This window comes from Rhinoraja longicauda, chromosome 16 (genome assembly GCF_053455715.1).
Source record: "Rhinoraja longicauda isolate Sanriku21f chromosome 16, sRhiLon1.1, whole genome shotgun sequence".
In the NCBI taxonomy this organism is placed as follows: domain Eukaryota; kingdom Metazoa; phylum Chordata; class Chondrichthyes; order Rajiformes; family Arhynchobatidae; genus Rhinoraja; species Rhinoraja longicauda.
Genome location: NC_135968.1, coordinates 8,927,739 through 8,943,055, shown reverse-complemented (window position 1 = coordinate 8,943,055; position 15,317 = coordinate 8,927,739). Strand labels below are relative to the sequence as shown.

At 46.9% G+C, this 15,317-nt stretch overlaps 1 protein-coding gene across 1 annotated transcript in view; it reads right to left on the bottom strand.

The window, feature by feature from the left end:
* Positions 1-15,317, bottom strand: part of prkg1b (protein kinase cGMP-dependent 1b) — a 422,934-nt gene that overhangs the window by 121,863 nt on the left and 285,754 nt on the right. Inside the window, exon 7 of the mRNA XM_078412759.1 lies at positions 7,780-7,874. Within this exon, the coding sequence (XP_078268885.1) occupies positions 7,780-7,874 (95 nt within the window). The remainder of the gene's footprint in view (positions 1-7,779; positions 7,875-15,317) is intronic.

Genomic DNA, 15,317 nt, shown 5'->3' with positions numbered 1-15,317 from the left:
ATTTCGTCAGCCAAGGACCGACAGAACAAAGTCGGCATTCTCACGACTGCGAATGTCGCCAGAATATAAATGATAATTGTGCAGTTTTGGTCTCCAAATTTGAGGAAGGATATTCTTGCTATTGAGGGCGTGCAGCGTAGGTTCACTGGGTTAATTCCCGGAATGGCGGGACTGTCATATGTTGAAAGACTGGAGCGACTAGGTTTGTATACACTGGAATTTAGAAGGATGAGAGGGGATCTTATCGAAACGTATAGGATTATTAAGGGGTTGGACACGTTGGAGGCAGGAAACATGTTCCCAATGTTGGGGGAGTCCAGAACCAGGGGCCACCGTTTAAGAATAAGGGGTAGGCCATTTAGAACTGAGATGAAGAAAAACCTTTTCAGTCAGAGAGTTGTGAATCTGTGGATTCGAAGGGCCGAATGGCCTCCTCCTGCACCTATTGTCTATTGTCATCGTGGGTCAGCGCCGGATTTGTCGGGGTGCCCCTCGCTTAGGTTTACCACTTGAGATTTTAACTGCAATTTCCTCCAGCGTTTCTGAGAGGCTGAGAATGCAAGGCCCGCACACAGTCTCTGGAGTGTGGGAGGAAACCGGAGCGCCCGCAGGAAACCCAAGCGGGGACAGGGAAAAGTCATCCCGTGTCGCCTGCGGGAAGGGACTGCAGATGCCGGCTTACACCGAAAATTGGACACAAAATGGTGGAGTACCATCCAGTGTTCGATCCTTGCACAAGAAATTAACATCATGCAAACCGTCGTTGCTGATGGCTTGAAACTTGGTATTTCAATGTGCAGGTTACCACGGATGATCTCCCAAAGTGTCCACTGTGTTGGAAAATAGAGCATACAACCAGGAGATGCACTAGGACCCAGTGCAAGTGTAAGAAAAGCTCATAAGTTCTAGTTCAGATTTACAGTGCGGAAACAGGCCCTTTCGGCCCACCGGGTCCGCGCCGACCAGCGATCCCCGCACATTAACACTAACCTACACGCAGCAGGGACAATTTTTACATTTGCCCAGCCAATTAACCTACAAACCTGTACGTCTTTGGAGTGTGGGAGGAAACCGAAGATCTCGGAGAAAACCCACGCAGGTCACGGGGAGAACGTACAAACTCCGTACAGACAGCACCCGTAGTCAGGATCGAACCCTGTCATCTGGCCATAACAAATTGGCCCTTGTCAAAGTCACTCAGGTCTTTACTCCTGCCCGTTCCTCCTGCATCAACTTCAAGAACTGACTGTTCACTTGCTGCCTAATACATCCCACCCCTTGACAGGTGCCATTGTAACAAGATAATCAATGTTATTCACTTCGACTGTCAGTGGTCATAATGTTTCGGCTGATCGGTGCATATTCAGCATGAAGCAATTCTTCCCCATTCTACCGCAGTGTAAGCCTGGATAATTGTATTCACAACCCTAGTACACGACTTGGACCCTGAGTCTTAAATTATATCTAATTGATATATACTCATAATTTATATTTCAATTAACATGCATTATCCTCACTGTATTAAATGAACATGTGCATTAATCTTTGGGAAACAAGAAAAATTAACTGCTCAATAACTTATTCAATAAGCACTTATGAAATTGCATTAGTCTCATTCATAAACTGAACCCTCCTCATTAATGCAACTAATGTGCCTTCCGGAAATTGAAGTTCGCCTTTGAGTTCGTGAAAATGAAATCGTTAGTTTAGTTTAGTTTCGAAATACAGCGGGGAAACAGGCCCTTCGGCCCACCGAGTCCGTGCCGACCTGCGATCACCCCGTACACACTAGCTCTATCCTACACAATAGACAATAGACAATAGGTGCAGGAGTAGGCCATTCGGCCCTTCGAGCCAGCACCGCCATTCAATGTGATCATGGCTGATCATTCTCAATCAGTACCCCATTCCTGCCTTCTCCCCATACCCCCTGACTCCGCTATCCTTAAGAGCTCTATCTAGCTCTCTCTTGAATGCATTCAGAGAATTGGCCTCCACTGCCTTCTGAGGCAGAGAATTCCACAGATTTACAACTCTCTGACTGAAAAGGTTTTTCCTCATCTCCGTTCTAAATGGCCTACCCCTTATTCGTAAAATGTGGCCCCTTGTCCTGGACTCCCCCAACATTGGGAACATGTTTCCTGCCTCTAATGTGTCCAACCCCTTAATAATCTCATACGTTTCGATAAGATCTCCCTCCTCTCATCCTTCTAAATTCCACTGGGGACAATTTACAGAAGCAGATTAACCTACAAAATCGCACGTCTTTAGAGTGTGGGAGGAAACCGGAGCACCCGGTGAAAACCCACGCAAAAACAGGGAAAACGTACAAACTCCGTAAAGACAGCACCCGTAGTCAGGATCGAACCCGGGTCTCTGGCGCTGTGAGACGGCAATTCTACCCATTGCGCCACAGTGCTGCCCTTTCACTGTTGCTGATTACCCACTAAATACCTCTGGCAGTGATTTGAGTCACCACGACCTAAAATTCCAAAGATTAAAAGTAAATTAGCTGGTAGCACGATGGCTGCCTTACTGCACCAGAGACCCAGTTTCGACCGGTGCCATCTGTACAGAGTTTGTACCTTCTCTCCGTGACCTGCTGAACATAACAAAACATCCCAATCCAAAATGGCACACATCCTTCCCCCCACAATTGCTGCCTGACTCGCTGTTATAGACAATAGATAATAGACAATAGGTGCAGGAGGAGGCCATTCGGCCCTTCGAGCCAGCACTGCCATTCAATGTGATCATGGCTGATCATTCTCAGTTACTCGAGCGCCTTGCCTTTTGTACTTACTGAACTTGATTCGGGTTTTTAGTTTAGAGATACAGTGTAGAAACAGGCCCTTCGGCCCACCGAGCCCGTGCCGACCAGCGATCACCCCGCACACACTAGCTCTATCCTACACACTGGGGACAATTTAAAGAAGCCCGCACGTCTTTGGAGTGTGGGAGGAAACCGGAGCACCCGAAGAAAACCCACGTGGTCACAGGGAGAACGTACAAACTCCCTGTAGTTAGGGTCGAACCCAGGTCTCTGTAAGGCAGTAATTCTACCGTTGCACCACTGTGCCACCCCAATACTGGCACTGAACCCAACAGACGTTCCAACATCACCGCAAGGCTACTTTAGGTTAAAAGCTTCAGAATAATAATGCGCTTCGGATAATTTAATTTCCCTACTAAATCAAAAGACCAGGGCATGGTTTTTTTTGAGTTCCACTGCGATTAAAGCCCCATTAACAAACTGGCTGTGCAACGTAACCTCTGCAGAAATCGAATTACAGCCAATGCAACTGTAACGTTCCTGCTTTACGGAGATGGATTGCTGTCTCCACGGCGTACTTAAGCACCATTAGCCTGCTCGGAATGGCACTTTATTAACCCTGCTGGTGTCAGCACCCCAGAAGAAGCAAAGATAATATGGCAAAACCTGCTTCACCCTCGCTCTTCTCTCGAGACGGCTCGAGACGGCTCGAGGGCGGGGTCGGGACGGGGAGGACGGGCCGAGCGGCCGAGAAGTGTCAAGGAATTTAGAAGGATGAGAGGGGATCTTATCGAAACGTATAAGATTATTAAGGGGTTGGACACGTTAGAGGCAGGAAACACGTTCCCAATGTTGGGGGAGTCTAGAACCAGGGGCCACAGTTTAACAATAAGGGGTAGGCCATTTAGAACGGAGATGACGGGAAAACCTTTTCAGTCAGAGAGTTGTGAAGCTGTGGAATTCTCTGCCTCAGAAGGCAGTGGAGGCCAATTCTCTGAATGCATTCAAGAGAGAGCTAGATAGAACTCTTAAGGATAGCGGAGTCAGGGGGTATGGGGAGAAGGCAGGAACGGGGTACTGATTGAGAATGATCAGCCATGATCACATTGAATGGCGGTGCTGGCTCGAAGGGCCGAATGGCCTACTCCTGCACCTATTGTCTATTGAAGGAGGGAAAGATTGTTCGAGAACTTGCAGAATCTACAGTAGATACCTGGAAAAAAAATCAGCAGGTCAGGCAGCATCTGCAGAAATACAACATTTCAGATTCAGGACCTATGTTATATATAATTAGGTGGTGGGTGTACGGAACGAGCTGCCAGAGGAGGTAGTTGAGGCTGGGGACTATCCCAACGCTTAAGAAACAGTTAGACAGGTACATGGCTAGGACAGGTTTGGAGGGATATGTACCAAGCGCAGGCAGTTGGGACTAGTGTTGATGGCACATGTTGGCCGGTGTGGGCGAGTTGGGTTGAGTGGCCTGTTTCCACACTGTGTCACTCTATGATTCCAGTACTCTAAAAAGGAACTGCAGATGCTGATTTATACCAAAGACAGACACAGAATTCTGGAGCCATTCAGCGTGTGGGTCTGGCAGCATCTCTGGAGAAAATGGGTAGGTGACATTTCAGCTTGGGACAGGTCGAAGGTGGATCCTGACCTGAAATGTTGCCTGTCCATTTCCCTCCATGATTGAGCTCTTCCAGCACTTTGTGTTTAGCTCAAGAATCAAGCATCTGCAGTCTCTCGTGTCCACCTTGAATTATTTCATATGCTTCCGTTTAGAATCAGAGATATTAGAAGGTAATTCGCACCGTCTGGATGGTAATCTGCTAGAATATATCACTGATTATAGCCCTGATGAGTTTAATGGACAGAAGCCAGAGTAGCAATCAGTGCTAATGGGACGTAAACCAAAAAGGAATGTGTACGTTCAGACGGTTTAACTCCTTTATGTTCTTAGCAATCACCTCCTTTGTCTGTCAGTCTTGCATTCCTCCACAATTTTCCCCTACAAAATTTCTATTGTCTATTGTCTACTTAAATCTTAATAAACTCAAAACTAAAGCCTAAAATCAGGGTAAATAGAAGAAAAAAAACATTCACATATGCTGTAACAAAACACATGAAAGTTGCTCATTTTTCATCGTTCCAATTTATTTTTACCACAATGCTGGACCTCAGCCTTTGATGGGAGTGGAGGAGAAGTGACAACGGGATCTGATGATGGTGGCACGGTGGAGTTGCTGGCTCACAGCGCCAGTGACCCGGGTTCGATCCTGACTACGGGTGCTGTCTGTACGGAGTTTGTGCGTTCTCCCCGTGAAACGCGTGGGTTTTACAATAGACAATAGACAATAGGTGCAGGAGTAGGCCATTCAGCCCTTCGAGCCAGCACCGCCATTCAATGCGATCATGGCTGATCACTCTCAATCAGTACCCCGTTCCTGCCTTCTCCCCATACCCCCTCACTCCGCTATCCTCAAGAGCTCTATCCAGCTCTCTCTTGAAAGCATCCAACGAACTGGCCTCCACTGCATTCTGAGGCAGAGAATTCCACACCTTCACCACTCTCTGACTGAAAAAGTTCTTCCTCATCTCCGTTCTAAATGGCCTACCCCTTATTCTTAAACTGTGGCCCCTTGTTCTGGACTCCCCCAACATTGGGAACATGTTTCCTGCCTCTAATGTGTCCAATCCCCTAATTATCTTATATGTTTCAATAAGATCCCCTCTCATGCTTCTAAATTCCAGTGTATACAAGCCCAATCGCTCCAGCCTTTCAACATACGACAGTCCCGCCATTCCGGGAATTAACCAGGGTGCTCCAAGTACCTCCCACACTCCAAAGACGTGCCGGTTCTGTAGGCCAATCGGCTTCAATAATATTGTAAATTATCCCTAGTGTGTAGGGTAGGGTTAATGTACATGGTGATTGATCGCTGGTCGATGCGGACTCGGTGGGCCCGATGAGCCTTTTTCCATGCTGTATCGCTAAACTAAACGAAACCAAACCAAAGATAGAACTAGCGTGAATGAGGGATCAATGGCCATTGTGGACTCGGTGGACTGAAGGGCCTGTTTGCATGCTGTATCTATACACTAAACTAAACATAGAATGAATGTGAATGGGTCCTGTCTCCACCTATATCCTTCCTTTGTCCCGCCCCCCTGACATCAGTCTGAAGAAGGGTCTCGACCTGAAACGTCACCCATTCCTTCTCTCCTGAGATGCTGCCTGACCTGCTGAGTTACTCCAGCATTTTGTGAATAAATACCTCTGAATGTGAATGGGTGAACGATGGACAGTTCAGTATGGACCCGATGGGCCGAAAGGCATCTTTCCATGCTGTGTCTCTAAGCTAAACTAAACTAAACATAGAATAAATGAGGTAAACATAAATTGGAGGAACAGCATCTCATATTTCGCTTGGGCGGCTTACGGCCCAGTGGTATGAATTTGATTTCTCTCACTTCAGGTAGCCCTGTCATTCCCTCTCTTACTATCCCTCCCCCACCCAAGTCGCACCAGCTTCTCGTTTTCACCCTACAGTCTGTTTCCTATATCATCGTCATTTTTTTGCATATCTTTCGTTCATTGTTTTTTTTCTCTCCACATCATCGCCCATATCTCTCGTTTCCCTTATCCCAAAACAGTCTGAAGAAGGGTCTCGACCCGAAACGTCACCCGTTCCCTTCTCTCCAGAGATGCTGCCTGTCCCACTGAGTTACTCCAGCATTTTGTGTCTACCTTTTGTGTCTACCTTCAGGGCGGTCACGGTGGCGCAGCGGTAGAGTTGCTGCCTTACAGCGAATGCAGCGCCGGAGACTCAGGTTCGATCCTGACTACGGGCGCCGTCTGAACGAGTTTGTACGTTCTCCCCGTGAGTTTTCTCCGAGATCTTCGGTTTCCTCCCACACTCCAAAGAGGTACAGGTATGTAGGTTAATTGACTGGGTAAGTGTAAAAATTGTCCCTAATGTGTGTAGGATAGTGTTAATGTGCGGGGATCGGTGGGCGGCGCGGACTCGGTGGGCCGAAGGGCCTGTTTCCGCGCTGTATCTCTAAATCTAAATCTAAATCTAAATCTACACAGAGAATGAAAGTGAACGGGGTGATCGACGGTCAGTGTGGGCCGAAGGGCCTGTTTCCGTATTGTGTTTATCAATCAATCAATCAATCAAAAACAAAACCTACAAAGGATTTCGAACACATCAGAAAGGAATCCCCAGAACTTGGTCACGTAACAATGAAGTGCAGTAATCCATGGTTCAGCATATTGTAATGGACCGGAAAGGAGTATGCAGTCAAGCAGAGATCTGAGGCTTTGTTCTTGTTTTATGATCATCCAAACTCAGTGGGGTGACTCTGGTAATACGCTCTAAATACCCACTGCAAACACCAGGCAGTATCAGGTTCGCCTGTGCCTGCTTCAATAGCAGAACAACACTCCAACGTTAAAGACCCACGCTCGGTCGGGACTTGTCTTCAGCCAGCTGTGTCTTGGCGATCAGGGCTGAAAATAGAAACTCCTTGCAGTAGTCACACCGTTTACAACGAGGAGTTAATTGATAACAACCTCTGTGGTCATTCTGTGCTAAGGCATCTGCAGTTCCATATCTACACATACGTATGTATACTGTTGCCTTAGATTCTTCATTAGAACGGGTGTCAGAGGTTATGGGTAGAAGGCAGGAGAATGGGGTTAGGAGGGGGGAGATAGATCAGCCATGATTGAATGGCGGAGTAGACTTGATGGGCCGAATGGCCTAATTCGACTCCTGTCCCTTATGACCTTATGATCCGTTCCATGCTCATTGCCTTCCTGTCGAACAGTGAATTGACTTTTTATGTAAAAAGTTGGAAAGAATGTTGTTTTAATCCTCTGTAAAACTCGTTTTAACTGCATTGATTCCACTTAATTTAACCGCTACCGTGAAAGGCTTTGAGGCAGGGTTTTTGTGGACAAGCATGACCTTTGTGAGTACAATTTCGAGTGAACTTACCCCTGAAGAGCCTTCTCTCCAAACCAATCTCCCTTCCCCAAAGTGCGGATAAACACGGCTTCCTCATTTGACGATTCTTCTCGAGTTACATTCACCTGCCAACAAACCAAAGCACATCGTTACTTATTATCCTGGGAGTGCAGGGCGTTAACTCTTCAATCTGAATGCCCCTTTCTCAGTTGTCCTGGTGTACAGTGGAGAGCATATTGACCGGTTGCAACACGACCTGGTTCAGCAACTCGAACGCCCAGGAGCCTGCGAAAAGCGGTCTGGACAAGCTAGATGCAGGAAAAATGTTCCCAATGTTGGGGGAGTCCAGAACCAGGGGCCACAGTCTTAGAATAAAGGGGAGGCCATTTAAAACTGAGGTGAGAAGGAACGTTTGCACCCAGAGAGTTGTGAATTTGTGGAATTCTCTGCCACAGAGGGCAGTGGAAGCCAAATCACGGGATGGATTTAAGAGAGAGTTAGATAGACCTCCAGGGGCTAATGGAATCAAGGGATATGGGGAGAAGGCAGGCACGGGTTATTGATTGTGGACGATCAGCCAAGATCACAATGAATGACCGTGCTGGCTCGAAGGGCCGAATGGCCTCCTCCTGCACCTATTTTCGATGTTTCTAAGCGGTGAACACTGCCCGATCCATCACAGGTACTGACCTCCCTACCGTCGAAGGGATCTACAGGAGTCGTTGCCTCACAAAAGGCAGCCAGCATCGTCAGAGACCCACACCACCCTGGCCACGCTCTCATTTCACTCCTGCCATCGGGAAGAAGGTACAGGAGCCTGAAAACGGTAACGTCCAATTTCAGGAACAGCTTCTTCTCCACAACCATCAGGCTACTCAACATTACAACCGTCAAATAGGCACCAAACTATATAGAAGACAGACACAAAGATCTGGAGTAACTCAGCGGGTCAGGCAGTATCTTTGGAGGAAAAGGATGGACGACGTTTTTGGTCAGGACCCTCCTCCAGATGGGTCTGAAGAAGGGTCCAGACCCGAAACAATACCCATTATGCTGATGCTGCCTGACTTACTTCAACACTTTGTGTTAATCTTTGGTATAAACCAGCATCTGCAGTTCCTTTCTTCATATATGTATGCTGTTGCCTGGCTAACCTCTTGATTTAGGTCAACTCGGTACGGTGGCGCAGCGGTAGAGTTGCTGCCTTACAGGGCTTGCAGCGCCGGAAACCCGGGTTCGATCCCGACGGGTGCCGTCTGTGCGGAGTTTGTATGTTCTCCCCGTGACTGCGTGGGTTTTCCCCTAGATCTTCCTTTTCCTCCCACACTCCAAAGACGTACAGGTGTGTAAGTAAATTGGTTTGGTAAATGTAAAAAGACTTGTCCCGAGTGTGTGTAGGATAGTGTTGATGTGCGGGGATCGCTGGTCGGCGCGGACCCGGTGGGCCGAAGGGCCTGTTTCCGCGCTGTATCTCGAAACTAAACTAAACTAAACTAAACTTAACTCACTTATTGCAAACCAAGGAGGAAATTGTTTGGACATTCTGTTCTGTTTCACATTCTAATGAAGTCATGTAACATCAACTCATTTTAGCAGAGGAAAGGGTGCTTTAAGCATGAAAGAGTGTAGAGAAGATTCACAAGGTTGCTGCCAGGACTCGAGGCCCTGATCAACAGGGAGAGCTTGAGTTTATTCCTTGCGTAGGAGGCTGACGGGTGATTTTATAGATGCGTATAAAATAATGTGCGGAATTTAGTTTAGTTTAAAGATACGGCACAGAAACAGGCCCTTCGGCCTACAGAGTCCACGCCGACCAGCATCCTGACTGAGAGTATGGGGTTCACTAGCACTATCCTATGGACTAGGAACAACTTACAATTTTTACCAAAGCCAAATTAAACTACAAACCTGCGCGACTTTGGAGCGTGGGAGGAAACCGAGGCACCCGGAGAAAACCCACGCAGGTCACGGGGAGAACGTACAAACTCCGTACAGACAGCACCTGTAGTAGGATCGGACCCAGGTCTTGGCTCTGTAAGGCAGCAACTCTACCGTTGCGCCACCGTGCCACCCTTTGGAGAAAAGAGAAGGGTCGGGTCCCTTCTTCAGATTCTAGCGGATCTAGAGTTTAGTCCACAATCGGGTTTGGGAGTTCCTTTGAAATAACTTAGGGAGGAAGAAAATGTCGTAAGGATTGAAGGAAGATGCATCTTGATAGAAATGTAGAAAGTGTTCACGGAAAGTGCCAGAGTAACTCAGCAGGTCGGGCAACATCTCTGGAAGACGTAGGTGGGTGACATTTCGGGTCGGGACCCTCCTTCAGACTTTGTCTAAAGATGCCGCCTGACCCTCCGAGTTATTCCAGAACTTTGTGCTCTACGCAAAATTCCTGCATCTGCAGTCCCTTGAGTCTAGAAAGTGATTATGTGCACCGAATCACTCACTATTGTGAGTTACTCCAGAACTGTGCGGCACGGTGGCGCAGTGGTAGTGCTGCTGCCTTACAGCGCCAGAGACCCGGGTTCGATTCCGACTACGGGTGCTGTCTGTACGGGGTTTGTACGTTCTCCCCTTAAGCCACATGGGTTTTTTCCGTGATCTTCAGTTTCCTCCTATACTCCAAAGACATATAGGTTTGTAGGTTAATTGGCTTGGTATAAATGTAAAATTATCCCTACTGTGTGAAGGATAGTGTTAATGTGCGGGGACCACCGGTGGGTACGGACTCGGTGGGCTGAAGGGCCTGTTTCTGCGCTGTATCTCTGAACTAAACTAAACTAAAGTAAACTTTGTCCTCTAGGCAAAATTCCAGCATCTGCCGTACCTTGTGTTTAGAAAGTGTGATGTGCACTGAGTCCTTTACTATTGTGTGCGCACATTAATGTTAATAATTGCGCATAATTTATTAATTATCTTGCAGGAAGTGAACTGTAAATTTTCATAAGAGTTAAGGCTTGAAGGAAGATTAAGCAAATATTAATAAGGCAGCAAAACATTTTCATTTAAAATTATTCATTTTGTACCCTACATTATTCAAATGTAGAATTGTGACACACACAATAAGTAAGTTAGAATCAACTTTGAGGTCAAATTGTCACTGAAAGCCATGGTGTAAGAAAATAACTGCAGATGCTGGTACAAATCGAAGGTTTTTATTTCACAAAATGCTGGAGTAACTCAGCAGGTCAGGCAGCATCTCAGGACAATAGACAATAGACAATAGACAATAGACAATAGACAATAGACAATAGATGCAGGAGTAGGCCATTCAGCCCTTCGAGCCAGCACCGCCATTCAATGCGATCATGGCTGATCACTCTCAATCAGTACCCCGTTCCTGCCTTCTCCCCATACCCCCTCACTCCGCTATCCTTAAGAGCTCTATCCAGCTCTCTCTTGAAAGCATCCAACGAACTGGCCTCCACTGCCTTCTGAGGCAGAGAATTCCACACCTTCACCACTCTCTGACTGAAAAAGTTCTTCCTCATCTCCGTTCTAAATGGCCTACCCCTTATTCTTAAACTGTGGCCCCTTGTTCTGGACTCCCCCAACATTGGGAACATGTTTCCTGCCTCTAATGTGTCCAATCCCCTAATTATCTTGTATGTTTCAATAAGATCCCCCCTCATCCTTCTAAATTCCAGTGTATATAAGCCCAATCGCTCCAGCCTTTCAACATACGACAGTCCCGCCATTCCGGGAATTAACCTAGTGAACCTACGCTGCACGCCCTCCATAGCAAGAATATCCTTCCTCAAATTTGGAGACCAAAACTACACACAGTACTCCAGGTGCGGTCTCACCAGGGCCCGGTACAACTGTAGAAGGACCTCTGCTCCTATACTCAACTCCTCTTGTTATGAAGGCCAACATTCCATTGGCTTTCTTCACTGCCTGCTGTACCTGCATGCTTCCTTTCATTGACTGATGCACTAGGACACCCAGATCTCGTTGAACTCCCCCTCCTCCTAACTTGACACCATTCAGATAATAATCTGCCTTTCTATTCTTACTTCCAAAGTGAATAACCTCACACTTATCTACATTAAACTGCATCTGCCATGTATCCGCCCACTCAGACTGAAGAAGGGTCTCGACCTGAAACGTCACCCATTCCTTCTCTCCGGAGATGCTGCTTGACTTACGGAGTTACTCCAGCATTTTGTGAATAAACAGTATTGTTTGGGAACATCTTTATCCAAGACTGCAAGAAATTCCAGAGAGTTGTGGACACAGCCCAGACCATCACACAAACCAACCTCCTCTCCATTGACCCCATCCACACTTCGCGCTGCCTCGGCAAGGCCACCAGCATAATCAAGGACAAGTCTCGCCCCCGGTCACTCTCTCTTCTCCCCTCTCCCGTCGGGCAAGAAGTACAGAAGTTTGAAAATGCACACCTCCAAATTCAGGGACAGTTTCTTCCCAGCTGTTATCAGGCAACTGAGCGGTCCTCTCACCAGCTAGAGTCGGGTCCTGACCTCCCATCTGCCCCATTGGAGACCTATGAACTATCTTTAATCAGAGATAGACACAAAATGCTGGAGCAACTCAGCTGGTCAAGCAGAATCTTTGGAGAAAAGGAACCTATTCCTTGTCTCCAGAAGCTGCCTGGTCCTCTGAGTTGCTCCAGCATTTTGTATCTATCTTCAGTGTACTCCAGCACCTGCAGTTCCTTTTTACATATCTTTAATCGGACGTTGCTGGACTCTATGCAGAAAAAATCGTCTCCATGCAGGAAAAATGTTCCCGATGATTGGGGAGTCCAGAACCAGGGGTCACAGTTTAAGAATAAGGGGTAAGCCATTTAGGACTGAGATGAGGAAAAAAAATGTCACCCAGAGACTTGTGAATCTGTGGAATTCTCTGCCACAGAAGGCAGTGGAGGCCAATTCACTGGAGGCTTTCAAGAGAGAGTTAGATTTAGCTCTTTAGGCTAATGAAATCAAGGGATATGGGGGTACTGATTTTGGATGATCAGCTATGATCATATTGAATGGCGGTGCTGGCTCGAAGGGCCGAATGGCCGACTCCTGCACCTATTTTCTATGTTTCTATGTTTATCTTGGACTAAATGTTATACCTTTTATCCTGTATCTGTATACGGTGGACAGCTTGATTGTAATCATGCATAGTCTTTCCACTGACTGGATTGCACTCAACACAAAAGCTTTTCACTGTACCTCGGTACGCGTGACTATAATAATAAACGAAACTATAATTGATCCTTGGTCTTTTATGTCATGATAATGGTCTCAAGTCTTGATCTCAACTCCGCAAAATTGAAAGAGTAACAGGTTTTCGATTGAACCTGCAAATGTGGTCAATACTCTCATTAAAATGAAAAATATCATAATTAAACCATTAGATGTGGAAAGGCAGCGTTCAGATTAAATTAAATTACAATGCAAATGGCATTAATAATTCTGTGAGATGAAATTAATGCTTTTGCAGATAGAAGCTAAAAATGGCTCGGTTGGCTGAATATTAATATTTCAAGTTCCATCAGAACCAGTTTAGACTAGACTTTTCAACTTCAGAGATACAATGCAGAAACAGGCCCTGCGGCCAGCCAAGTCCGCGCCGACCAGCGATCATCACTTACCCTACACAAGAAGGAAAATATACAATTTTACCCAAGCCAATTGACCTGCAAACCTGTAGGTCTTTGGAGTGTGGGAGGAAACAGGCGCACCCGGAGAAAACCCACACAGGTCATGGGGAGAACGTACAAACTCCGTACGGACAGCGCCCATAGTCAGGATCGAACCCGGGTCTCCGGCGCTGTAAGGCAGCCATTCTACCGCTGCGCCACCGTGGCGCCCAACTGCGCCATCGTGCCACCCTTTAATTGATAGGCTGAATGCACGGCCTTTTATCCAGACCAGGGAATCACGAGCCAGGGGACACTGGCTAGAAGTGAGAGGGGCAAGATCTAATAGGAACCTGAGGGGCATGTTTTTTTAACGCAGATAGTGGTGGGTATAGTATGAAAGACCTGCCAGAGGAGGTAGTTGAGGCAGGTACTATAACAATATTTAAAAGACACTAATATGGCGAGTCCGAAACTTGTTGGTTGTAGAAGAAGTTTATTGCAGCCGCAATCTTCGAATACAGAGTTAAACAACAAGGTAAAGGACAACCATTACAAACTTACTGTCTTCCTTGAAGACTTCGCCGAACTGACTAAATCGGGCGCCAAACGCGCACCTGACATCGCTGGCCAATCAGCGATGTCGCTCCCTGGACCAATCCCCATGGTCGCGTTCCCACGTGACCTCGCTGGCCAATCCGAGGGTTCGACGACCTGGACCATTCTCTATGGTCGCTACACTAAGACAGATACATGAATGGGAAGGTTTTAGAGGGATACAGTTCAAATGCGGGTAAATGCGGCTAACTTAGATGGGACACACAAAATTTGTAGGAAAGAACTACGGATGCTGGTTTCAATCGAAGATGGTCACAAAATGTTGGAGTAACTCCTTCTCAGAGAGAAGGAATGGGTGACGTTTCGGGTCGAGACCCTTCTTCAGACTAATGTCGGGGGAGTGGGCGATACAGCGATAAAATGTAGTCGGAGACAGTAAGACTGGCTGGAGAACTGGGAAGGGGGAGGGGATGGAGAGTGAGGGAAAGCAAGGGCTACTAGATGTTAGAGAAGTCAATGATCATACCGCTGGGGTGTAAGCTGCCCAAGCGAAATATGAGGTGCTGTTCCTCCAATTTTTGATGGAAGAGTTGGGCCGAAGGGCCAATCTCAGTGCCGTCTGATTCTATTACTCTAATTTAATGTGGAAGAAGGTCGCACAAAATTCCCCTGCCCAATTCCCCTGCCTAAATCTCCTCTTTATCCACCTCTCGTGCAAAAGGCACAGCGATAGAGTTGCTGCCTTAATAGACAATAGACAATAGGTGCAGGAGGAGGCCATTCGGCCCTTCGAGCCAGCACCGCCATTCAATGTGATCATGGCTGATCATTCTCAATCAGTACCCCGTTCCTGCCTTCTCCCCATACCCCCCTGACTCCGCTGTCCTTAAGATCTATCTATCTAGCTCTCTCTTGAATGCATTCAGAGAATTGGCCTCCACTGCCTTCTGAGGCAGAGAATTCCACAGATTCACAACTCTCGGACTGAAAAAGTTTTTCCTCATCTCAGTTCTAAATGGCCTACCCCTTATTCTTAAACTGTGGCCCCTGGTTCTGGACTCCCCCCAACATTGGGAACATGTTTCCTGCCTCTAACGTGTCCAACCCCTTAATAATCTTATACGTTTCGATAAGATCTCCTCTCATCCTTCTACGCCAGAGACGCGGGTTCAATCTTGACTACGGGTGCTGTCTGTACGGAGTTTGTACGTTCTCCCCGTGGCCTGCGCCTAATTAATAATAATTATTAAGAGGTTAAATATCATCAGTAGTCATCATCACCAAAATTATTATTAATACTACAATTGTTCCAAAACTGCGGCTCTGCTTTGCTAAGATTAGTGGTTCCATCTCCTGTGAAATGTATAAATTAGTCAATTGAAGGTATTTATTCACAAAATGCTGGAGTAACTCAGCA